Here is a 27053-nt window from a genome sequence, read left to right as displayed (position 1 = left end):
TAAAGTGAAGCCTGGCTATTCCAGATTCCGCCAAAGGACCAGCAGCATGAGCAGCACCTGGGAGCTTGTTAGAAATGCAGAATCCCAGGCCCCAGCCCCAACCTACTGCATCAGAAGCTGCAATATAACAAGCTCCAGGTGATTTGCATGCATGTTGAAGTTTGAGAAGCGCACTCAAGACCAGCATGGTGGCTGAACATTGGAACACCTGAGGATCTTTTTAAATTAATGATCCCACCCTCAGGAATTCTGATTTAAATAGTCTGGCTCCCTAAGTGATTCCAAATGTGCAGAGAACGTGGGCAAGCACTTGGAGGCCTCCTGTTCCCCAAGAGAATCTTGGAAATAGCCGCAGGTCTGGGTGCTGATGCTGTGGAATGACTACAGGGAATCACAGGAAAGCAGTTGCCCCTTTGTGCTACAGACAAGCACGCACACCAAGGCTGGCTGTTCATGCCCACATCCCCCAGCTTACTTCTGCGTCCATACTCATCAAGGCCCTTCCCTGTGCACTTTAGGGTGTGGAATTCGTGAAGAAATTTGTTGTGGTAGATCAAAACCTTAAGCCCGGGATGTCCTAGGCCTGCATATTTAGCTCATCCTCAAACAAATCGCTTGCAATTAGGTTAGGGTCCTCTGCTGGCAAAGGTAATAGGAGAAAGGTTAGCCAAAAAAGTTAGGAACTTAAAGTTGGAAAGCAAAAATCAAAAACAATAACAAAAAATAAAAACAGGAGTTACCCAAAGGAAGCAGCACCCAGCAACCCCCTGCGGTGAGTCAGCTCAGGGGAGGCCCAGCCCCTTCCAGGAGAGCCCCGGGAAGGATCCGGCTCAGCGACTGGGCTCGGCTGGGCTGGGCTGCGCTGTGTGTGCTGCTGCTTCTAGTCCCAAGACCAAGTCTAAAGAGCAACTTTCCTCCCTCAGCTGCTTAAACTTTTTTTTTATCCTGTGGCTGGAAAGAAGTGTCACATTTTGTTCACTCCCAACCCTTCTCTCCCACCCCCTCCCAGAGACCCTGAGCATATGGAGGGGGTGCTGTGAGCCACCTCCAGCCTCCGGTGACTGGCTGCTGGAACTAACTAACTTTCAGCTCCTTACACTGTAACACTATGAAGTTCCTCGGGAAGCCCAGGAGCCAGACAGCTGTTTCTCTGCCTATTTGCTTGCTCATTTGGAACATTCTGCAACCAGGGCACAGCCACCTTTACAGCAACCGCTACGCTGGGTAAGTGCTGCAACTTTTATGCCCTGCACGGCTTTTAGTTGGATGAAGGGGTGGTTTGAGTATGGTGATCTGTGTGAATCTGTACACTCTCCTGGTCACCTAAAGTATACGTATGCTCCCGGTTCGTTGGTTGAGCTCACTGAGAGAATGCAGTGGGTGCGAGTCTAGCTTTCCGTACTTTTAATAATGTGTCAACTTTCCCTTCAGACCCGTGTTGAATGGGATTCTCTTTGCAGTAGATACGGTCAGTATTTGCAGTATTTTCCTTAGTGGATGCTGGGCGGGAAGGATGCTGCTGTACCACGTGAATTATGACCTGGAACTAAAGCTTCTCCTTTTAGCATCGTATGCAGGAGCAGTGGGATGCAATTCACCGGTGATTAATTTAAGAGCTGTGTAAAATTTTTTTTATACTGCTAGGTAGCCTACAGCATGGTTATTAGCAAAGTTTTCAAATCTGAGTGATGCAAATGAGTCAACTCAACAGAGGCAGAATAAAAGTAGCCAGTTATAGAATTATGGGTGTTCTTCTGAAGGAAGAAACATAGAAGTGGGGGGACAATTCATTTTTCCCCTCTGTAGGTTAGCGTGCTTTGTGTTTAAATGCCTTCCATGAGGAGACACAGGGCACATGGAGCAGTGTGTGACTCTGCACATCCTATTGTCCCAAAGGCTTGCTGTGGAATGTGTGTCTACAGCATGTGCTTTGCTCGAATTTGCAGAGGGTCATTCTTTGAATCTGGAAGTTATGGCATTCCTGAATTTTAAAGCTGCAAAAAACAAATAACTGCTCTAGTTCAATTCCTTTCTGCAGAGGAGGAGAACCAGTGTCTTAAATCTTTTTTAAATAGTCTTCTATCACTCAGTAATTACCAGTTGAGGAAAGCTTTCGTAGAGGTCTGGATTATAACCAGGGAGTGCCCTGTGTCTTAAAGCAAAGTTATTCTTTCTAGGAATAGTATAAAGAATAATTTATAAGTGTGACCCTGAACAAGATAATTGTGTTTACCTTCTCCCGAAGAATCTGGGCTCTGAATTCTGAGTTGCCCTGAACACAGTGCTCACAGAGGAAATTTTCAAAACATGTCCTCAGTTTTATGGGATGCAGGCTGGGGGTGGGGGCGTTGGTTAAGATGGGGACTGTAGATGGTAATGCAATTCCATACTTCTCAACCCCAATATTCCCATGAGAAACAGAAAGGAGTTAACATCTGAGGGCTGCTTTTTGGTCTCTAAGACACACATGGTCCAGGCTTTACATCCTGTCATTTGTCACTGTCCTTGGAGATCTGGATAAAGAGGCCCATGTTTAATGACTGATGGTACAGGTGAAGATTGTGGAGGAACCACTTTGACTGCCCTGGCTGACTCAGGCCATGTCACAAACATATTTCACAAATTGAGGTACACCCTGTGACACGGGACCTCACTCCTCCATGTGGCTGTGGTCCTCTCCATAATTATTTCAGCGTGTGGCACCCCTCAACGACAAGTTACTGGGCCTGCTTCAGCTAAGCAGGTGTGGGCATTTTTCAAGGATATGAGGCTAGTGCTGGCACCCTTTCTTCTAGAATTTCCAGCAACTGAAACTCTCTGGAGGAAGCTGCACTACCTTTTCTATTCTGCAATGAAAATAATAATTGCTATTTTCTCTTTGGCTGCTACATAATAATTTAGTCCCAAATGTATAAATTACCAGACACCTGAAAACTGGAAGAAAACGATGCACCAATGAGAAAGTGAAGAAGGCAGCCTTACCTGTCCATCACAGTAGAAGCCTAGAGCTTTCTTCAAACCAGAAATGTTTCAGAGCACACTCAGCATCTGAAGTGGAGGATTTTACTTACCTGCAATACTTAACCTGTTATTCTCTCATCACCAAAGACAAATGCTGCATAAGTTTAGGAGTATTTTGCTTTATTTACCCAGGAACTATTTTCTGCAAGTCTAGTCCTTCAGTGAACAAGAACAGAACTTGCTGGGATGACATAGTGGAATAGTATTTAGCATTATTTTTGTTGCTCATCCAAAGTTACATTTCTAAACCACCTCCTTTTTAGCCCTTATATAATTTGTTCTGGTCTTGTTGCTAATAATTATGGAGCATCCCTATTTCTTGCATTCTTATAAAAAATATTTTTGTAGGTCTTGGCTGAATCTAATAATATGGGATTATCATTTGCAGGACTCTGCACATAAATAAAATATAGAACAGTGAGGGCAGACCAGCATGTCCCCTTAGAGCAGCTGTCAGCTCAGTCCTTCTACATAAATTAGACCCAGTTTTATAATAGATGATTACTAAATGCCAAATTTAATGTTTTAGACAGCTATATGAAATCACACAATTAAGGGATTCTTGAGCTTTTGGCTAAAATCAAGTGTAAAACACATAGAAAAAAATTAAGCTCACTGTGGAAAATTATTTGACTTCAAATAATATTATTGATACTCTACTCTCAGAGGGCTTTAAGCTCTACAAATGCAAGTCAAACATTTCTTGAGTAAACAAATGTCATCAGTGAGTGGGCACAGGCAGACATTGTTGTTCTCTCCTTGTCTCTCCTCATATTCCTGGAAGCAGACCTACTTACTTACTATACTGTGATTCTCAGGGCAAAAACATAAGGATCTTTCGAATCACATGAAATTGGGGTAGATTTTTTTTTAGTGATAGTAAAAGAGAGATCTAAGACAACAAAGCAATAAATTCTACCAATACTACGGAATCACAGCAACTATAGTTTTTCAAGAACTACTTGTTCTTGAAATAAATCCTGAAGTTCAACTGCCTGGATTTCAATTTCTGCTTTCTCATACTTCATGGCTCTGTTACCTTGGGCAACTTCCTTAATCTCTCTGAGCCCCTGGTGCAATACAGATAATATTAGAAACTTCTTTACCAAGTTCTTGTGAGGATTAAATTCACTAGCACAGGTAGTGCATGGTTCTTGGCTCCTACTAAGCATTTCACAGTATGTTAACATAATTAATCCTTATTAATAGATAGTATAAACATGTGTAAAATATTTTCTCAACCACTTTATATAATTGTTAGTATCCCCATTTTACAGATAAGCAAAATGAGGTGCAGATGGGTTAACCCAAGTTCGGCACTAACTAACCCAGCTCCACCTGACTCCACAAACTAGTACTTCTCACTTGAACACCCATTCAGGTATAGAAAAGAATAGCTTAAAAAAACTGAATGTTTATTCTAGTCTAGAAAAATGATCCTTTGAGATAATAAAGGAAAGGATTAGATTATGTAGATAAAATTGGAAGCTTAACCTTGGTCATCTTCTCTAGGGTTATGGTGAGTCACTGATGGTAAATCATTAGAAAAGCAGACAGAGACCACAAGGGATGGAAAAACAGAAAATGAAGGGACTTAAGATTGTCACACAAAAAAGGTTGCACAGAAAGCAGATGTGGGCATGTGCTTTCACTCATGCAACAGGTATTATTCAAATGCCTGCTCTGTGCCAAGAATGTTGACCAGCAGGGCCAATGTCCTCTGAGAGCTTGCAGAAAAGAGCTGCACACCTGACAGCAGTGCACAACATGTAAGTGCTGAACAGAGGACAGACCACCATGGACCAAATGAGGAAGCTCCATAAACCAAGAAGCAGGGGTAGAAATCCCTTCAAGGCTCACCTATTGTAGTCACCCAGCCCCGCTGTGTCTCAGCAAGACTTCGAGAGAGAACTGACTAACTTCCTGCCACTAGGGCTACTTCTGGGGACTTGAACCTACTGGTAATCGATTTGCCTGAGAGGCTTCCTGTCTCCTTCCTCACCCAGCCCTGCATTCATGAAGACCCCTTTCATGTCTCAGAGCAATTTCTTCTCCTTTTCAGGGGAGCAGCTCCCATGGCTCAGCCTTTGCCTCATGACCTCAGGTGTGTTCAGGCTGATTCCAGCCCCTAGCCAGCTGGTCTGCTCTGATTGGTCAGTGTCAATGCTGTACCACATGCCCACCCCTGGCCCTCACCTGCCACTACCCCCCAACACACCCCAGTCAGTTGTCAACTTACCTTGTTATCCATGGTCATGGGATATAAATATTCAGAAATTAGACTTGAAAGAAGTAAGACTTTTTAAAAAGCACTTTGTTCTCAAAATCCTGTAGACAAAGAGGCCCCAAATTGGGGTGTGACATATAGAAGAGAAGAGGACCGTGAGAAATACAGTGACAGTAGATCAGATTCAACTTCACGGAACCAGATGTGTTTCCATGTTACCTCTTTGGCTAGATCCGCTCCCTCTCAACAGCAGCTTTTCAAAAAAAAAAAATATATATATATATACCTTTATTTATCGACTTAGTCAATGTACATTGAATGCAACTAAGTGCCAGACACTAGGCTAGGTACCAGTGTATATTTAGATATTTTAAAAATTTTACTGGAGTGACATTGGTTCTCAAAACCACTCTGGTTTCGAGTGTGCAAGTCAATAAAACAGCATCGGCACCCTGCATTCTGTTATTCTTTGATGGTGACTTCCTTTTAATGTTCCCACTTTTAGAAACCTAGGGCTTGTTGTATGAATCTGGGAGTTATCTTCTTTGTTGATAGTTAAAGTTCTTTTCAGGTAGGATGGCTATAAATTGTCATTTTCCCAAGACTGTCGAGTTTGCACCTGCTGTCCTGGTGCAGTAATTGGTAATGTGTCCTTTCAGTCTGAGAAAGGTCCTCATTTGGATGGTAACTTGTGGGTTCAAGCTTTTTATTCTTTACTGTCTCTGTTGCTTTGATGAGCTTTATTTCAAGTATTCAACTATCCCCTTATGTCACTCCTAAAGAGCAAATTTATCTCTGGTTCCTTCCATTCTTATAAAGAGTGACCTATTTTCTCCTCTCCTGCCAGCCTTGTTCAGGATTTCTTTATCTCAGCCTAGATTAAGGTAATTTTCTCCTAACTGATTTACTTTTCTCTAGTCCTTTCCCATTCTGATGCTCTTACTAAAATAAGACTTTTGTTGTATTACTCCTAGCTAAAGATCCACTTGTTTCCCTATTGCCAGCTCCATCAAACACGGAATCTTCTGCCTGGCTTTCAAGGCCTCTGTAATCAGACTCTCTGATTCTCCTGTCTCTGTTTCCCTCTTCTTCAGCCCTGAAAGCCCTAGGAGGTCAGATCAGAGAAGAAACTTCAGCCATGCTGATCTTTAATAAGCAAAGCAGGCAGGCCCCATTCATAATAAGGGCCTAAAGCATAAAGGAGCCATCTTGATTATGAAAATAGGTTGAAATATGTGAGATACAAATTTGGGGTGTTAGGGACCTCAAAGGATGTGTGAGAGAGTCTCTGTTTGCCATTGAACCTTTCTCCCACAAGTTGGTGTATAGTCAATGGAATCGTTCTCCAGTGCTTTGTGGAAGTTTCAATTAGCTCTTGGCTCTTATTAATGGTAGAATATTTTTAGTTTTCTTTATGCACCAACTCCAAGTGCAGCCCCTAATTACTGATTGTTTACCAGCTGATTATACAAAAGCTTTCCTCCCTGTGGTGTGTTCTGAGTTGGGGCCTCCTGCCTGTTAGACGTGCAGTGCTGCAGCTCTCTCCTCCTCTGACCTGAAGTCACTGGCAGACTGTGCTCCCTGGAGATCAGCACTCCCTCCACCACCGAGCTAGTGGGAGGAAGGGAGTTTCAAATGCTTCGGGGCCACTTTCTCCTTGGAGCCCAATCTGATAATGGAGCCTTGGTTTTGTGGCGCCAGGATACTTTCTGGGTAATACCATTAACATATGATTTCCATCCTTGAAAAGCAATGAAGGATATTAATGTTTCATAACTTCACAGCTCACATTGTGCAAGCTACAAAAGCATTACATGTTTTTCTGTCTTTCTAAATGGGATTACTGAACAGAAAATAAAACCCTTTTGGAGACTTGTTTTAGAGTCTTCATTATAATCAATCACTAGATAACTGGTTTGTAGGATTAGAATTTCCTTTGCCCAAGAAGTGCCTTCCCCATCTGCCTCTGGGCCTTAGCTTCTTAATGATAAAGTGGAATGAAGAATATAAAGCTTTAGGATCTCATTCTAGGAAGTACAGTAAATTTCCTTAAAAATTATTTTATTAAAGGTTGAGCAAACTTCTAATAACTGGTAGTCTTCAATAAAATTACCATCTTTGTTCTTTTATTCTCTGTTCTTTGAAAATAACTCTAAAATTTTTAATGTTTTACTATGTTATTAAAGATACTATAGGGTTATTTGTTTTGTTTTTCTTTGTTTGTCTTTTTGCTATAACAAAGAACCCAAAAACTCTAAGCTTAAAAAATAAATTTATTTCTCTCTCATGTAAAAACATGGAGCAGGTATAGTGGGTAGTACCAAGGAACCCAGCTCCCTATTCCCTAAATCTCTGCCATGCTCAACACTCAACTCCCAAATGTGGCTCCGGAGAAACAACTGTCACTCTCCTTTCCTTTAATCCAGGGGTTCAAATGTCACTTCCTACTGGCCAAAATCAGTTTGATGGCCTTAGCTGCAAGGGAGGCTATGAAATAATGGTCGTTAGCCAGGAAACCAGATCTGGGAGAACACTCTGGGAAATCACTGACAATCTCTCTCTCTCAGTGGTTACTCTGCTATTTAATGATTACCAGTCCCTTCTCCCCTCCAGGTGGCTCTTCCAAAGAAACAGTCCATCCAAATAGGCTTTTAGATTAACAGTTCAAGCTAAAGTGTGCACTTTTATTCTATAAATGGTCTCTTTATGTCATAAAGTGTCAGAACTGGAGGAGCCAAAGAGAAAAATCATAGCCCAATCTCTTTGTTTAATACATGAGGAAGAAAAACTCTGAAAAGGTAAAGCTGGTGGTAGAATTAGGACTAAAACCCAGGTCAGCCGAGTGCACAGCATTCTTTCCAGTTGACAAAAGTGTCTTTGGTAAATCCAGAAATCATCTTACTCTTTCTTATTCCCTAGAGTTGCTGGGGTTGAAATAAAGTGATTTGGCAAGGCTGAGAAGTGTTTAATGAGGGCAGATTTAATTTCATCTCTATAAATATTTGGAACAGACTGGCCCTCTGCGAGTCTGGAACTACAGAGATAAAGGAGCAGTCCATGTACACAGTCGCAATGAGTAATGTGGGCAAGTAAACAAACAATCCCAACCCTGGGATCACTGTGCCCACAGAGGAAACCCTTCATGTTGGGTGAATGCAGGAGAGGGTCACTTCATCCAGTTGGAAGGGTGAAGAGAAGGTCAAAGAGAGCTTTTTGGGTGTGAGGTGAGTCTTAAAAGACAAACAAGAATTTGAGAATATTCTTACAGAGCCAAGGTATTTTACATTTTTCTTTTAAATGATTCATCCTCAAAGGACATAGCCCTGATCTCAGTCATAAAAAAAAAAAAGTAGAATTTGGATTAAGTCTTTCCAGACGCAGGCAATATATTGCATGTGCAAAGAAGTACAGGTGAGAGAGCTTGGTGAAGTCTAGAAAACTTTAGCAATTATGTATGGCTAAAAGAAACAGTATTTCTCTCGATGGCCATAAGGAAAGGTGAGGTAAGACTTCTTGCTTATGTCCTATCTGAATTCTCCCAAAGGTGACAGAGTGCTCATGATGAATTTTAAACTGGGAATTTAGGTCATTAAGTTCCATTTGCCATCATTGAAAAGGGAAGATTTGAGGGCTGAAAATTCAACCCAAGAAGATCACCATATTTTAGTGACTGTGGTAAGAGGCATTGGAGCCTGGCTTATGGAAGTGACAACTGAAGGGAAAGGAGGGAACCAATTAAATATTTAGGAGCTAGATTTTTGCAATTAGGTAATCGAAGAGGAGAGAAAAGAAGAAATTGTGTAAAGTGATTCTTAGAACTGAGTAACTGGCCTGAGCTCTTTGCAGAGAACTTAAGTACTTTTCTTCAATATGTATAGTTTGAGGTGCCTACAAATAGGATAGATGGGACTGAACTTCAAGAGAGAGAGAGATCTTGACTGTGAAATAGGTTCCAGTAAGTGATGTGTGAACAGAATTTCTTGAAACTTTGAGTGTAGAATGGAGCACCCAGGAAGCGCTCACTACATGAAAAGAATAGAGAACCCCAAACTAAATAGAACAGAGAGGAAAGTAGTATAAAGACCTATAAATAGAGTAAGACACACAGGAATTGTCAGAAACCCTAGAAAATAAGACATCCAAGAAAGGAGTCAGTCACATCAAGTACTGCAGAGAAATATCATTGGTTTGGCCATTAAGGAATCAATTACATTATTATCAAAGGTGCTCTTGTTGGTGTGGTAAGTTAAAACCAGAACACAGTAAGTTGAGGAATGATTGGGCTGTAAGGAAATTAGCAGAGAGTGTAGACCATAAGTTCAAGAAACTTATTCAGGAAGGGAGAGCAATGATGCCAGTGGAGAGTCAATAATGAGATGACGAAAGGTTTTGTTATTTAGCTTTCACTTCTTAAAAGTTGGCCTTATCTTTCCTGTGTTTGGGAAGTGGTAAGGCTGAAAAGGGAGGGAGAGACTGTAAAAGAGGAGAGAGGAGTGAAGTGATGAAGCTAGGTCTCTGGAGAGACAAAAGCTAGCTGCTCTTTCTTTTCTCTGTAAAGTAAGATGAGAGGTCCTGGTCCCATGAAGAGACAGTGAATAGGGGACCTGATAAAAGGAGAGATGATTTAGTTTTAAAATGTTCCTGAAGGAAATGACTTAGACCTTCAGAGGGATCACCAAACATTTCTGATGGTCCAGCTGATGGTAGAGATGAGTCTGTAATGAAACCATGAACCCAGCTCCATGATTTTTTAGAGGATCACTCCATGTTTCTTCATGTTACATGTTACATGAAACATGTCACTGTGGACCCTCATCATTCAATCTAGTACAGTTCCACAAAAGGTAGAGGATATATCTTCAAATAAAACCCTTAGGAAGCCAAAAAGCAGGTCAAGCAAGATTGATGTTGGAAATCCCCCATGCATTCTCTGCTTTTCTCTACTTTGTGCCTGTGAGATGCACCTCTGTGGCCTGTGTCTGGCTCCCTTCCTGAATAAAGGGCAGGAGAGAAAGGCAGGGGTCTTTCTTCCCCATCCCTCCCTCCCTCCTAGTTTCAGTGACAGCTCTGGTAATAGCTTAGCCCCCACAAGGGCCAGCTCTTCCTGCCCTCTGAGAGATCATTTCCTTCCTTTTTTTTGTCCCTTCAGACCCAGGAATCCCTAATCTCTGAGAGCTTCAGCATTTCTTGTCTGTTCCCTTACTTGCCCACATCTCTGCAGATAGCTCCCTCATTAAATTCTATTTAGTTGCATCATCTGAGCAGAATTCTATTTCTTCTGGGACCATGACTGATAGGACAACTAAGCTGGAATTGAAAGCAGAAAGGGTACACACTTCACTCTGAAAATTTGTGTTAGAGCAATTGCTGGAACTCAAAATGAAATGAAAGAGGACTGAAATGAAATAGCAGTGGGAGAAAGAGAGGATAAGGGAAGGCTGCCACTGATTTGCATTTCTCTAGCATTAACTGAAATGATGATGTACTTTGTAAATTGGAATATAATATAAGGTATTATATTCAGCAAATTAATGTCTAATGTTAGTTGGAAAAGCTCTCATGTAGACACATCCTGTTACAAAATTGATTACCTTTCCATTACCTCCTATCTGTCTGGGAAATTAAGTAAAAGATCTATGAAAATGCTTAAGTGTCTTCTTGGTCAAATGAATGGGCCTCCCCTCCTCTCCTCCCTTCTCCTATCAGTTACCTGAGAACTGGAGATACTATCTCCTCCTCCGTCTTTCCAGTCCTCCCATCCTACTGACCAAGGACCAGGAGTACCATAATGACCACCTGGCCACCATTCTTTATTCTCAACTAGGATTAGGAATCCTCAAAGTAGAGAGACAGAGGCAGAGCCTCTACCTCCTAAGGGCTTGTTTTAATCCATTGATTTAAACTGGCAAAAACCCTGACAGTGCAAGTCTATTAGGTCAGCACACCCTCTTCCTGCTCTTTCTCCACCTTTGTTTTCTTTGTCTCTTTATAGCGGTTTAGTTTTAGATGACCAACTGCTAAAAGATGAAATTTCTACATGATCACACACTTTATCACCAGATCAGCATCCTGGTCTCCTTTGCACTTACGGAATCTGTAACCATTTGCACATGTGACCTCATTGACATATTTTAATTTCCCCTATCTACCTTCAGATTGTCCTCTCTTTATCAGATTGATTTATGAATTGCCTAAATGTCTCTTAAATTCCTCTTTGTGATTTTTGTGAATGTAATGAAGACATAAGACTAGTAGTAAGATAGGGTTGGGGTCCTGTGATAGCTTACCAATCATGGTTCCATGGAATGTATATAATATGTGCATGATGATGTGACAGCAATGCATTTGTCATCAAAATTGGTACACAAGGGGAAGGTTAGAGGCATTTGAGACAAACCTGCGTAGCAAACTCTTTAGAGTAGTTAGAAAATTGCTGCTGAAGAAGACTTTCAGCTCTTGCCCTACAGAATAGAAAAGGAGGACATGTATGGGAGAGTTCAGTGCTCTCTAAATTTTCAGATCTCTATGTGGAAACAAAGGGAAATGATTGTAAGAGATAAGTAGAAAATCATCTTAATATATCTGATAGGAAAACCACTTTGGTATTTCCTAGAGAAGTCAATATAATCTGCCTCATTTCCTCTGTGTAAACTTGACACTAGAAAAGTGTCAAGTCCTGTCACTTGTCAAGTGGTGTCCTGTCACTATCAGAACCAATAAATAGAGACAAGAATTAAATCTTTATGGGCATTTTATTCAGATGACCAAGGATCTGAGAAGACAGAGGGTTATCTACCCTCAAAAACTGTCTTAACATCTCATTTCAAGCCAACCTTTTTATAAGGAGAAGAGAGGGTGGGTATGGAGTTTGGAAAAAGGTTAATTGGATAGAAGGGTAGGTAAAGGGTTTGGAAAAAAGATTAATTGAATAAGAATTGCAGCCTAGCAGCAATTTTCCTAAGACTTCTTTATCTGTTGATCAACAATTCTCTACCTGCACCACAGGCAAAGGGCATTTTCTCCCTAAACCACAAGGAATCAGATACAGTCTCCGTGGCTTGCAGACTCCCCAGGGTACAAAGGTTGAACTGCTTGTCCACCTCCTGGAGTCACATGGTCAGGCATTCCAGTTCCTGGAATAACAACTTTGCAGAAGTGTTAGTCACTTAAGCCTATCAACTAAGGCCAAAATATTTAAGTCTTGAGTTTCCCTTTCAAAATGAGGACTTTTTTTTTCCTGGAAACCTAGTTTGCCATCCACAATATAGCTTCTAAAAACTCCTCGATTACTTCAAGCACGCAGCCCGCCTAACACTCCGTTCCTCCTAACCCCAAACACGTTACTAATAAAAGCAAAGAAATGTATCTCTACTGATAAGATGTACGCAGTGCAGCATCTAATCCACGTTGTCCTGGCTTCCATCATCTCTATTTCAAACCTGTATACAGGTCCCTTATCCCACCTTTCTTCCCAACACAATATCTCATTCATTCAGTCAACACAATTTATTGAGCACCTATCATGTGCCCACACTATTTTAAGGCCTAGGGACAGACAGGGATTTAGGCAATGGGAAAATAGCACTGCTTTAGGTACCAGTGAATAAAATAGTCTTTCATGGGATTTATATTCTGATGGGATGACAGGAAATTAATGAACCACAGTGTTAAGTTCTGATAAGGGTTATGAAGATAGACAAAGCATAGAAAGGGGATAAAGAATGTCAGAAGAAGAGATAAGAAAAATGAATAAAGTGAGACCAGGAGCCATGTGAATATCTGAGGGCAGAAAGTGCCAGGCCTGGGGACCACCAGGTGGTAGGAGCCTGGTTGGTGTGTCCCCAAACCACTGAACTGGTTCTTCAGTGGCATCTGGGACTTGTTAGAAAGGCATATTCTTGGGCAACAACCTCCCCCTCATTAGGAACTCTGGGGGCTGGCCCAGCAATCTGGGCTTAAGGAGCCCTTCCCAAGTTGGAAGCTAAAGTTTGAGAACAGCTGTGGAGGACAAGCACCCAGTGACACAGAGGCTGGGGTGAGTGGTTGAGGCGAGCAGTTATTCGCTCTTTGTTCCTGCTGCTCCCCTGCAGATGCCCTCTCTGTGTTTTCTTTTCACATTGTGAAATATCTCAATCACCTCCACTCCTCTTACTCTGTGCCTTTGTGTAGGTGGCACATTTCTGGGGAAGCCCTTCCTCCTCCACACCTGTCCCCTTTTCACGAGCTGCTTCAAATACTATGCCTCCTGCAAGAGTTCCCTGATGGTGCCACCAATCGTCTGTGACAGCTCCCTTCTCTGAAGTCCCATAGTGCACTCTCTGTCACTTATCACAATCACCACATACTGCTGAGTGTTATGGTTGTTCATGCATGTCCTAGCTCTCCTTTTCAGTTACAAGTTGAGAGAAAGGTGCTGTATCTTATTCTTATCTGTATTCTCACAGTCCCCTAGCAGTGTTTGACATATTCAGTAACAGTTAGATGGATGGAAAAGAGGGAGGGAGAGAAGTAAGAAGATGGGAGACAGGCAAGGAAAGAGACTGATAAATTAGGAAATCGAACTGCCGACATTTGCAGGCAGTTTTCCCAGACTAGATTTCACCAATGACAAGTCATGAGAAATAGAAACCATTTGCCCCTTATGGCTGTGGGAGGAATGTGGGGGCCCCTAGAGCTGCAACTGTATGGGCCTAAGTGTGATATTCCCCACCCTCATGTCATGTTCCCACTACTAAGTGTGTTTCAGGTGTCACTCACATGGTCATCCAAATTTGGTCTCAGATATTTGCTTTCTCAGGCCCCCCAAATTGCTTTGAACAGCATTCTGCTTTGGGAAGATTTCTGAGGTTGAGCCTAAGCTGCTGTTTCCTGTCTATGGCCAGAATGGGCATCAGCTGGTCATCATATTTATTGGCCATTGTCTTCTACCAAATATGGAGAAGCGACCTAGCCTTTTTATCATTGTTGTTTATTCTCTAAGGAATACATATGAACTCATCTGAGATTATAAATCGCTTCTTTCTTATCAATTCATGTGGAGTTTAACATCTTCTCTAGTCTTGAATAATTTTTACAAACCAAAGTCCTTCCAATTTATCCCTCAGAAGTTTATTGTCCATGTTCTTTTATTTGGTTCATCTTTTTCTAGCACTTTCGATTTTTTTTTTGCAGTAAGAACTTAAGTTTATTTGCAATTTTTATACTCACTTCCCCTACTCAGATCACCATGTGCATTCCAGGTGCCACAGAAACAGAACGGTCCTTGAAAGAATTGGCAGTTTCCTTTAAAATAAGTAAAGAATAAAAATTTGAACAGACAGAATTGATCAAATAGAGTGCTATGTAGTTTAAAGTGTCCTCAGACTTACAGCCTTTCATGATTGCAGCTCAGCGTGCTGGCCACGGGAGCAAACTTCAGTAAAATCTGTAAATATCCAGACAGAAATGTGAAATCAGCTGGTCCCTGTGAGAAAGGCATAGTCTCAGAAAGCCTTGACTTCAGGAGCTGTTGAAGAAGGGCAGACGAGGACCAGCTGGGAAATAGCAACAGAAAGGTCCCAAGGTTGGAGAATCACTCTCTAGGTGTGGCACTAATGCATAGTTTCTCAAAAAAAAAATGTATGACATGCCAAAGGACTTGCCACCAGCTTAGCCTCTTTTTTGTATGTGAAAAGCTTTTTTTTTCTTTAATGTAACTTACATAGAGAGCGCTTAACTACCAGATGAATAGTTCACCATGGGCCTAACCCTTGGTCAGTTAGTTCTTTCTTGGAAAGAGATCTTAATGAGGAATAAAGATGAAATGGTAAAGTGGAATTATTGCCAGTTCAACCACCTACCCCAGAATTAAGCATTCTAAACCAACCAGTGGGAAGTTGCTAAATCAACAAGAGGAACCAGTCTCATTTCTCTAAAAGTGAATTGCAAATACTCAAAAGAATAATGTACTGAGAATGAAAAACTGGGGGTGGGGGGAGTAAATATTTCAAAGGTTTTGTACTCTTACAAATGCTGTATACTTTATTTGCAAGTTATTAAGCACAGCTTCTGTTTAACATACTGTATCTTTAAGGATTAATTACTCCTAAAATTCTTCTGTTCATTTTGTAGCACAGTGGAAAGCCAGGTCTTCATTTCACCCAGCCTAAAAATATCCATTAACTTAAAAAAATATAAACGGCCAAGTGGGGGCCCATGAGAATAATGTATCTTAAGTGGTAAGTCCTGTAACTTTCGTTACCTGTTGTCACCAGCAAGGACACACAGTCACCTTGCTTTCACAGTTCGAGTGGTAATTCACATCTCCCACACTTTGTGGAACACCTTATATTCTTTACCTGTTTGTTTTATTAGACTCCGAGCCGTTTACTGGGTGACCCATTTTTAATAATTTCGCTAAGACTTTCAGGCCTGTCTTTCTTGCCATGAAAAGGGGCAAATCACCGTTTTCTTTCATAACATTTATCTTCCAGAATATCACTTAACTTCACCCTGAGCTCTCAGAATGCTCTTAGGTAGCACTAATCACTTTGTGTTGACTTGCCTGTTTAATTGTTTAGTCTTCCTGACTAATCTGTTTACTCTGTAGGGGAAGGAACCCCTTCTTTTCCTTCCTCAAATCCAATCTCTGCACAGACTGCAGACCCCTGTGAGTTTTATCATTGTTTCCCTTCTACCTACTGACATTGTACCGCTGTAAGCTGCCAGTATTTGACTTTTTAAAAAATTTAAAATAATGACAATTTTATGTGGTTCTGCCTAACATAAGCGTTAATTAAGGACTTTTTATTTTTCATGCTCTGGAATACTACTAGCAGCTCATGTGCAAAATTTTCATTAAAGTAGCAAAGATCTATTAAGCTTATCGAGTGTTTTGTTAGAGCTTCTCAAACTTTAGTGTGCAAATAAATTACCAGGGGATCTTGTTAACAATGCAGGTTCATCTCCCAGCTTGGCTGGGATGGGCGGGGCAGGGCTAAGACTTTGCATTTCTAACAGGCTCAGGTGCTGCTGATGCTATCTATGGCCTTGGAAAGAGTTACTGTCTCAGTTTCCTCATCTGTAAAATTGAACTAATATTGAACTAGCTTATATATGTAAACTGCTTAGGACAGAATATAACACTTAAAACTCCATAAATGTAAGCTCTTTACATTTCCAAGCATGAATATTTCCTGTAGTTGCATTTCTGAGAAGCTTTCCTAAGGGAGTTATCTGAAATTGTGGGGAAAGATTGAGAGTGAAGGGAAAGATGTTTCTCACCAATTTACTTAATTAAAATTTCAGTAACTACCTATATGTTCAACAATAAGGGAAAGGTTAATTATAATGCATATTATGGAAACTTTGTGCCCATTGTAAGTGTCTACAAATAATTTTGGGTGCTCGAGGCACAGTGTGAAACGGGGAGAGAACACGGGGCAGAGCTGCATTGACTGGCAGCCCGTGTAACCGTGGTTTCTTACGTATGATATAGTTCACTATGTCTGGGGGAAATGCCCCCCAAATTATAAGTAATTATTATGACCAAGTGATAGCATGATAGATGATATTTTTCTTTCTGTTGTCCTTTCTCTGTATTTACTCCTTCTACATGAAGCATAAACAGTTTTTATATTCCAAGAAAAAGTAATCCGAAACATGTGTAAGTCCCCACCCCCACCCCACCCTGCCAAAAAAATCAACCCTATAACAAGGATTTTGTCTTCCCTGGTGCCTTATGCCAAAATGCTCTAGAAGCATTGCAAACAAGAATCAAAAGTCAGTAAATTTAATAAGTATAATACTCAGGGCCGAACTAATGACTAAACATTTTTAAAGCATGTTCATTTTTTACTTTTCAGTGAAAATGAGATTTGGGGGCATTCCAAAGAAGCATCAAATGGCCAAAGTGGCTGCCTCACTGCGTGATCACGTAGATCCTGGGGACTCTGTAAAACACAGGAGCGGGGCTTGAGGCTTTCCAGTGTAGAATAATACCAGAAACAGCCAGCGTCATGCTGATATGTGTGTTTAAGCAGATGTGTGTTCAAATAGAAACCCTTTAGTAGATTCGATACCACAGTATGATTAAATTTATATTCAGATTTTCATTTAAAAGTTAATAATAAAATGGGTCAGGAAAAAGCACTTGAAGTGACTGAAGAGAGAATCCATTATGCTTTTACATATATTCCTCTATGATATATATTTTTCCCAGCCAGAGCTATCCCATTAATATTTTGAAAAGAAATTCAGGAAAAATAGTTGCTAGCAGTTTCCCACACCATCAATTTCTTTGTGAAGCTGCCATAATAGTGACAATCAGAATCTAGTCCAGGTTGAATATCTTTTAACTTGCCAAAAAAGATTAAGGGCTATTTTATTTTGCTTTTGTGGGGCATGGATTGAAAGGAAAATTTGTCTGCATAAATTTTCTGCCACTCCATTGCCAGGTAAGGTCATATATCCTTAATTTTTACTTGACTTTTGGTACTCTGAACTTTTCACTTTGTGGGTAGATATCACCTAGTATCTGTGGATGGTTGATTCTCTCCCTAACCAGAAACTTCAACCTTAAAACTAAAAGAAAAAGAACTTTTGAATAAAAACCACATTTCAATATCTTGCAAATCACTTTTATTTGCCTCCCTCTTGTGCATTCTAGAACCTTGTTTAAAGAGAATTTTGTCTTAAAACCAAGACTTTTGGTTAAAGAATATTGAAACAGATGAGCATCTTTTGCAAAAAGATTTGCATCTGTGTAAACTGATTGCAGTTTAATGCCAGGTGACTCATTGTCATCCATAAAAATAGGTCTCCAAAATAGGATGCCCCCAAAACATTATATGTCTAACATTTATTTTATCACCTCCCTATTTTAATTTTATGTTTATAATATAGGTAATATGTTGATACATTAAATAATTTATGTAAATGACTTAAATGTATAGATTGGGAGTGCTCACAATATTCAGTCATGGAGGGGATGATTGTCTCAGGATTCCTTCCATTCAGCCAGCCAACAACTGCATATTTATTTATTGGAACCTATATTTATTTATTTATCAAATTTTCATGGAGTACCTATATAGCCCACACTGGGTGAGGAATAAGGCAGGCAAAGGCTCTCTTCTTGTAAAGCCCATATTTTCATGAGGGAGATTGATAATGCACAAATGAACAACTAATAATAATCACAGCTTCTTATAACAGGTAGGACATAAATACACAAGATACTTTGATTTTCATTTAGTCATTGTTGAATGACTAAATGACATGCTTATTGATCATCAGCTATGTACCTAGTACTATGGTGAACATTCTGCACAAAATAGGCGTGGTGCTTGCTTTCACTGAGTTTACACTCAAGTTGACATGGCAGATGTTCATTGAAACTGTGTTTAAAGATATAAAGAAGTTGTACAGTGCTACCAAGTCAGAAGGAATTGACAGCTGAGTTGGGGGATAAATCTAAGATAAGAGAGGGATTGCTGGGAATGTTATTTAAGGCAGGATTTTGAATTTAAGGCAGGACCATTCCATTTACTGGGAATGGTTATTATAGCAGATGAGAGATGGTGAGTAATGTGCTCTCTCCATCTAAGGAAAAGGGAGTAATGGGTATACAGTGTTTACACTATTCAATGATGACTTTTAATTGTGTGTTTTCCCAAGGAAATTTGGCATAATTGCTTGCTATTATTTGTGTGTATCAGATGTTTTCAGCTACTCCCTGTCTGCATGTGTGACATACAAGAACTGTACTTTAAATTCTGATGTGTGTAAGAACAACGCAGGTGCCTTTCCTAAACTCAGTTGCGAAATGATAGACCTAGTTGTGGTCCTTCCATTGTAAAGCACACCTGCACTAGTGAATTGGAGCTCAGCAGGGCCCTTTGCTTTGTGTATGGAGCCTTCTGAATATTAGCTGTTGTCTTCAAGAGGCAGTTGGGCTGCTGTGAATTGGCTGCAGAGTTGAAAGAGGAGGTTGGAGGAAAATGTCAAAAGGAAACTTCAGATGTGACTATTAGGTATGTGAAGTTTACCAAAGGCAACATACCTCGGGGAAATCAGAACCACTGTCAACAGGCTCCTCTATAGGCAGAGGAGGATGTACATGTGAGAAGGTCACATGGGGGGAGATAATACCTTCTATGCAATACTCTGATATAACATTTTGTCTTCCCAGGAATCTTCATAGGCAGTGTGTGAGAGTAAAAAGGTATGACTGGACATGTGTCTTTTGCTCATTTTTCTTTTGCTTCTTTCTTTTTCCTTTTGCCTTTTTTTAAGTCAATTTTTTAGAGCACCATATATTAGGGCTATTAATCTTTTGTATCACTACACATATGCTTTTTCTTTTACCAATTATCATTTGTCTTTTGACTTTTTCTATAAGTCAAAAGACAATATAAACAATTTTAATAGTTATAAATTCAAATTGTTAATTTTTCCTTCTTCGTGGCATTTAGATATATGTTGTTTAAAATGTCAAATATCTCTCCTACCCAAATTTATGAAAATGTGGGCTTTTTTCTCTTCTGATTTTGCAGTCCCTTTCTTTAGGCCTTTAATCTATATGGAATCTTTTTTTTTTTGTACATGGTGTGAGGAAGAGTATAACTTAATTTTATCCCAGAGGGTCATTCACAGAAGAGGACATGCAAAGAGCCAATATGTATATTAGAAGGTGCATTTCCTGCAGAAGGAAATGCATATTAAAGCAATAAAGTGCTATTTTGCATGCTATCAGATTAGCAAAACTTTAAAAGATTGAAAATGCTCAGTGCTGGTGGGGTGTGGGAGAAATTAGAACTCTCGTACAGTGCTGGTATGAGAAATGTAAAATTGCTACACATTCCTTGGAATTGCTACACATTCTTTGGGAAATAATGCAGCAGAATATAAGAGTTAAGACCTTGGCACCCTTGTGCTGAGCAGTCTCATTCACTGGAAAATAGCAGTCCAAAATAAAAGAATTCGCAAGTGTGTTACAATGCTTATGGCAGCACTGTATGTAGTGATTTTACAAAAAGACAAACTGAACGTCCACTGATTTAAAAAATGATTGGAAAAATGTTGATATTCATTTGTCTATACAGTGGAATATTATTGAGCAGTAAGGTGTAGGGTGCAGGACTAGGCACCCAGCCAGAAGGGGAGCATGAAGTGCACTGGTGCGCAGGCGCAGTGGCAGTTGACAGATCGTGAGTTGCCTAAACAGTGGCAGCAATGGATGTGGATGCCCTGGATCTGGGCCATTGTGATTGATAGCGGTATCATCTGCAGGAACCACATTATGGACCTTTGCATAGAAAGTTAGACTAACCAGGCTTTTGCCACTTCTGACAAGCGCACTGTTGAGTGAACAGTCCATAACCATGCTTTTCACTTCCATGGCATCTTTCACTGCCTCAAAACATGGCAGACACCAGAGAGTGGGAATTCCAAAAGTATGGGCACTAGAAAAAGAATATTCTTCCATCAAGCGCAACTGTTCTGTTAGTCATTTAACGACTAGCCCTCCTGTTGCTTAATTTTAAATTAGATAGAACCATGTCTTGTCTGCTTTGTCTCTTCAGTTTGCTATTTCTGCAGTCCTATTATGCCCTGGATCAAATAAAATCAAGTTAGATTCTAGAACAAAACAACTATTATGAGGTTATTACAAAGGATGAGTTATGAGCACATACTGCCCTAGAGGAATGTGCATGACATATTATTAAATGAAAACTATGTTTTCATTTAAGACAGAAAAATGTACTTGAACAACAATTAAAATTTAAAAAAAGAAAACAAAGTTTTAGAGTAATGTGTATACTCCTGTTTTTTAAATTAGCTAATTTTTGCATTGCTGGGATATTTGTTTGGGATGTTGTTTGTGTTGATTCTTTTCCTTTTTTTTCTTTTTTGGGAGATGGGTAAGAGATGGTGGCAGTAGTCTTTTGTGAGGGTATATTCCCTTCTCCCTTAAATATTAAAATGATCTGAGATAGCAACATGAAAGATTTAATTTTGCTATGTAATTATGTATGTCAGAAGAGCTAGATGAGGGGAGAGGACACCTGGGTTCAGTTAGGTTAACATGTCTTGGGGATGCCATTGTGTTCATGACATCTCTCCTTCCAACACATGTTGGGAAAATAAAGAAGACAAAATCAAATGCTTCAAATGCCCATGAAATTAAGGGCATCACGGGGCAAGGTGATGATGTTCCCCCTGCAATTTTTCCATTTGCTCTACTTAAAGTCCATAAATTAGTGTCTGATTCAGCCCACTAGAGAAGGACCATCATTTTCTCATTTGGGAAAGACTCAGTGCCTTGAGGCCCACACTTAGCACATGGAAAACGTGAGCTCATCCTGGATCACAGCCTGCTTTACATCACGGAATCTCCCAGTCACAGAATGATGCAGCTAGAAAGAACTGAGCTGACTTCAGAGCTGATCGCTTATTAGAACTACCTGCAGATTCAACAAACATAAATAAAAACACCCTGGACATATCCCAAATATACTGAATCAGAGTATCCAGAAACTGGACCCCCGAATCAATTTTTAAAAATGATTACCAAGTCATTCTGATGCATTTCATCTATAGAATAGTGTCTGTGAACCACTGATGAAATTTATCAACTAAGAAGGTCAAGATACCTGCCGAAGGTAACATAGGCAGGAATGGCAGCAAACATTTGTAAAGCTCCTACATAAAAAAAGCCTTTTAGGGCTAAGCCCTCCTGCACAGCAAGCAGATGTGTAAAATTCAAGCATGTTTGCAAAATTTCATTTTTTTTCATACACTTGAAGCCATTAATCTTTGATGCGGGCTTTTGTTTAGGTAACATACCCAGCTTTGCCATTAAAAAAAGTGTCACCCTGAGCCTCTGTTGTTAATCTGCACCTGACCCTCTCAGTCAGTGTCCGGATTTTGGCTGTGTCCTAGTCTTTAGCCACAATGCATAATATATACTCTGTATCAAAAACTAAAAGTCCTCTGGGCAACACTACCCTTTAAAACTTTTGCAAGTGAAGTTGGTGTCCACATCTGAGCATATATCCCCTTCTTTTCTGGGTAATGGATGTGTGACTTATTTAAAAGTCAAAAGAAAAGTCTATTGACACCAGACCTTCAATATCTGAAACCCTTGAAGAACATCACCACTTAAAGAGAAAGAAAGACCAAATGGAAAGGGAACCTTTTAGAAAAACAGAGACAAAGCAAATGGCACGCGTGGTATTTCTAGTTAGCCTCGAAGGCAGTAAAGTACCACATGTCATACAACAAAGTCTGAGGGGACTGTGTAACCTAATGGGTGTAGCCCAAGTGCTCAGCTTTTAAAAGCTCTTGGGCTTATAAAAACAAGCCACTTGGCACCATTAACTCCATATGTGAGATTTAAGACTTTTTTCCCAGCCTGCATTTGATTTATTTAAACATTTGTAATGCTTACCTTTTGTGTTGAAAGGGAGAGTATAAGTGAATAAGATGTTTGTTCAGCCCCTAAAATGAGGTCTTTCACATAGTAGGGTGCTTAGCAAATGTTTGGTGACAGTATTACCTGCTACCTTCTAACTGTGCAGTTAAAAAAGGAAAGATCAGCTGAAGTCGACGTCTGCTGAGTTGAGTAGGCTGCACAAAGCACGCTCTGCTCCACTAGAGAATGAAGTCATCCAGGAAATGATCAACAGTCTGAAGAAAAGCCAGAGCAAAGTTGTAACTGAGCACAACATCCCTAATTCAAACAAATCAGAGTGAGACATTTGTTAAGTTTAAGGAGCACAATGCAGAGATACAATTATAACGTTACCAAAGATCATGCCTTCCTTCTTTTAAGTTCTATTTCCTAGAAGTTGGTCAGATTATCTAAATGTGGTATTGCTCACTTCTGTCTGACCACGTCTCTTCAGTCTCCATCACTGGGCCCCTGCCCCAATCCACTCCCACCCTTCCCCCTGGCTTAGGTTCTCTCACTCAGGGCTGTCTCCATGAGCTCTGTACAACCTGTCTCAAAGACGTGAATTGTTTTCGTGGCTTCAGCTATTGCCTGTGTTCTGATGAGTTTCATGCCTTTATTTCCAGTTCTGGCTTCTTACCAATAATTCAGTCACATATGTCTAGTTGGCTGCTGGACATTTCCATGTGGATGCCAACCTCTGTAAGGCAGTTTATCCTCTTTAGTCCACATACCAATCTTCCTGCCTCTTCTCCCCAGTCTCATTGAAGTTACAGAAATTCAACCACCCTGAGTGAAAACCTCTGTCACTTTTCTTTCTCCCCTAGTTCAGTGGCTCGCCAAGTCCTTTCACTCCTGGTTTTCATAAGCTCCTCCATGGTTTCACTTCTCAAATACCATACTCATTATTTTATGTGTGTGTGGCCATCACAACCCAAAACTTGCCTCTCTGCTTCCAGTTTCACTCCCTCCAATCTATTCTGTGCTTCAGTACCAAATTAATCTCCTTGAAATGGCTTTCTGTTATATCACCCTGATGATTCTGAACACTACCGTGGGCTGTGCCATCTCAGGAACTATGTCAAAATCCGTTTGTCTGGGATCCAGAGCTACCTACAACGTGGCCCTCTACAGCTCTTTCCTTTTCCTACTTGAACTCTTTTCACTTCAAAACAAATCTCTGTTCTGATCAGCATGGCCTTCTGGTTTCCCCAGACATGACCATAGCATGCCCACACTGTTTACCTCACCTGGGTCCTTTTATCTGAAAGGCCCTGCCCTTCAGCTTCTAGTTTTAAGTTCTAGCTTTATCATGACCAAACACGCCCACAAAGACATTTCTCTCCTCTACCAGCTTTTCTTGGTTAACTCAAGGCATCTTTAGAGCAAAGCATCTTTAGAGCAAAACTTCAACTACTTCATGACTCTCCCAGTGCTTCAAAAATAGTAAATTCTCAAAAAAAAAAGATTTTGATTAGATTTAGAGCCTGGTCTATTGTCTGAACATGATTCTCAGTTCAACTTGCCCAAAACAATGAAAAGAAAAAAAAGAGCCAAAAGAAAAATTTGAAAGCTGGGCTCAGATTTTTTGCCCTCCATGGAGGGTTCAAACAAGAACTGTGAATAGAATTTAACCCTTACCTGTCTTTGTTCAAATAATCTGATATTTAGGGAAAGGTATCAGCCCAGATAGTGATATAGAGAAGAGACTCTTGCCAGAGGAATTTTTCTGACTTCCCAGTTTGATAAATTTCTTTAGAGGGATTTTCTAACGTGCATACCTACACCTTACCACAGACAGTACATAACCCCTGGTCCTCCTTAGACCTAAATGTTTCCCTAAGATTTTGCAGATTCTGTGTTCCTGATTCTTATCCAGAAGAATAAATTATTATTTTATCTAGCTGTGTTTTCTTTAGCCCAAATTAGCTTAGAAAGAACAGGAGAAAAAGAAAGGAAGGAGAAGAGAGAAAGAAGAAAGAAAGAAAGAAAGAAAGAAAGAAAGAAAGAAAGAAAGAAAGAAAGAAAGAGAAAGAAAGAAAATTCTTAAAACCCTTAATTGAGTTTTAGAATAGATACATTGTTTTCTTAATTATGCCAACTAGGATTGATTAGGAATTGTGTAGTTTTAATAATAGGTTAAATATTCTAGAAAATGGTAGACTCAGAGATTGAACCTAAGTAGGCTTTCTTGGGAGAATGCAAATATAAGTCTTCTGAAAGGCAAAAGAATTTAATGAGTGTTACACTTACATACATCCCATCTCTTTGTGTCTTTTCACATTTTACAAGTCCCAAAAGTGTTTACCTCCCCAAGGCCTGCTTCTACTGACAGTAGGCCAGCGAGGCTGAAGCCAACGTGTCAACAGGGCTCCACTGCCTCTGGAGTTTCCAGGGCAGAATCTTGCCCTTCCTTTTTCCAGCTTCTGGTGACCTTGGACTGTGGTCTCCTCATTCCAGACTTTTTCTCCATAGTCACATTACCTTCTCCACTCTTCTGTACGTGTCAAATCTCATGCCCCTCTCTCAGAAGGACACTTGTGACTGCATTTCAGATCCACCCAGACAGTCAGGCTGATCTCACATCTCAAGATCCTTAACTCAATCACGTCTGCAGTGTCCTTTCTTGCCATACAAAGGAGTATTCACAAATTCCAGGGTAGGAAGTGTGCATCTTTGTGGGAAGAGGCACTATTCAATGATTAACTATTAGCACTTTGTTTATATCAAATACATAATTAAAATGTTAAATTATAAAGCAGCAAGAATATTCTAAGAAGAATATTTACCATACGGTTTACAATGGATAACTCTGGGGAGTGGGTTGGTGGGGAGTTTTCATTGTCAGTGTTACATGCTTTTTGAAGCATTTTACTCTTTTTCAAAGAGCATGTGGTTGATATATTTGCGCTTAGGGATAAAGCAATAAGGATTAAGTAGAAAAAAGGGTACTTCCGGCAATTCAGTATCTTTATTATTTCTTATTTTGTGGTGCTTATTTCCAGCATTCCCCCGCTTTCTTCCCTGCACAGCTGCTCTCCTTTCACTCATCTGTGCAATTTGGATTGAAAACACCCTTCAGGCAATTACATCCAAACTCGGATTTGCTTGGCTTCAAAGTCCCCGCCATTCCCTCTGTTGTAAGCTATTTTTTCTAATTTCGTCCTTCAAAGACCAAAGAAAAGTTTCCAGAAGGAAAGGGACAAACAGGGGAATCAGAAGGAGCAGAGAATATTTCTTATTGACCTGTGCTCTGAGATCATTTTGGTTTGGGTTTTTCCTCCCTTCGGTGAGGGCTGCAGCGCCCTGCTCCATGGGGACCCAGTCAGCTCCTCCTTTGTTTCTAATTCTCTGCCATTCGTGGAAGGGCTTTGTTGTTGTTGTTGCTATGGCTATCGTTTATGCACTTTCTCAACCCATATTTTTGAAGCAGTTGCTATTTTTCAAGGAGTTGTAAAGAGTTGGCTGAGGATATAGTTATGAATAAGATAAAGACCATGCCCTCGAAAGTTGCAGTGTCCATTTTTCCACTTTCCCCTCAATCTGTGGCCCAATTCTAGTATCACTGGGTCAAGATGCATCCAGTTCACTGGTGACTAGTGATTTCTTCCATGGCTCTCTTCTCTAACATTCAGTTTTTTCATCAGAAGGGTCAAAGAGGCCATATGTCAGATAACCAAACTGAAACATTTTGAATTAAACAAGACTGTTGTTTCCAATGCAGATTTCATTTATCTTAAAGGACAAATTTGGAAATCCATAACTTTTCTATAAGTGTATTAAGGAATTATATTCACTATTTTAAGTCAAATTGGCCATAGCAAAGAAGGCATTTGCAGTTTTGTGTGACATAGGACATTTTCCATGTTGAAATAATCAACTGTTTTAACATGTATTGGTAATCAGGCATTTAATTAAATCAACTTTGTTTATCATTAGGTACATTTATTATCCTGTCTAATCAGATAAACATAGCTGGTATGGGTATTGGTTGGAATATACTCTGGAAAACAGAAGTGGGAAATTTGTTAAAAGCTGCCAATAATCTCTTCCCTTTGTTTACTTTAAATATTGCAGAGAGAGGCTAGTTTTCATCAATAAAACAGGAACAGAGTAGATATTTTTTAAAAGAGAGAAATGAATTAGATGAATTATGGTAGATGAATTATGGAAAACATATAGCCAAGCTTCTCAAACTTAATGTGTATTGAAATTACCTGAGAATTTTCTGAAAATGCAGATTCTGATATAGTGGGGCTGGGCTGGGACCCAAGATTCTACCTTTCTCACAGACCCCAGGGTTTGGTCTTAGCAAGACCCAGAAGAGTCAGTGAACTTATTCAGGGCCGCAGCTTTTTGTGAACTCAAGAG

General features: G+C 40.1%; 1 protein-coding gene across 1 annotated transcript in view; it reads left to right on the top strand.

Annotated features, from left to right (window-relative positions):
* The first annotated feature begins 1108 nt into the window (after positions 1–1108).
* The window catches only part of CPA6 (carboxypeptidase A6), a 250032-nt gene continuing 224087 nt past the window's right edge, over positions 1109–27053 (top strand). The window contains exon 1 of the mRNA XM_045861448.1: positions 1109–1224. Within this exon, the coding sequence (XP_045717404.1) occupies positions 1109–1224 (116 nt within the window). The remainder of the gene's footprint in view (positions 1225–27053) is intronic.

Source organism: Phyllostomus hastatus, unplaced genomic scaffold, assembly GCF_019186645.2.
Source record: "Phyllostomus hastatus isolate PE091 unplaced genomic scaffold, TTU_PhHast_1.1 phas_scaffold_21, whole genome shotgun sequence".
NCBI lineage: Eukaryota > Metazoa > Chordata > Mammalia > Chiroptera > Phyllostomidae > Phyllostomus > Phyllostomus hastatus.
The sequence above is the reverse complement of the archived record's forward strand: the minus strand, read 5'-3'. Positions and strand labels throughout refer to the sequence as shown.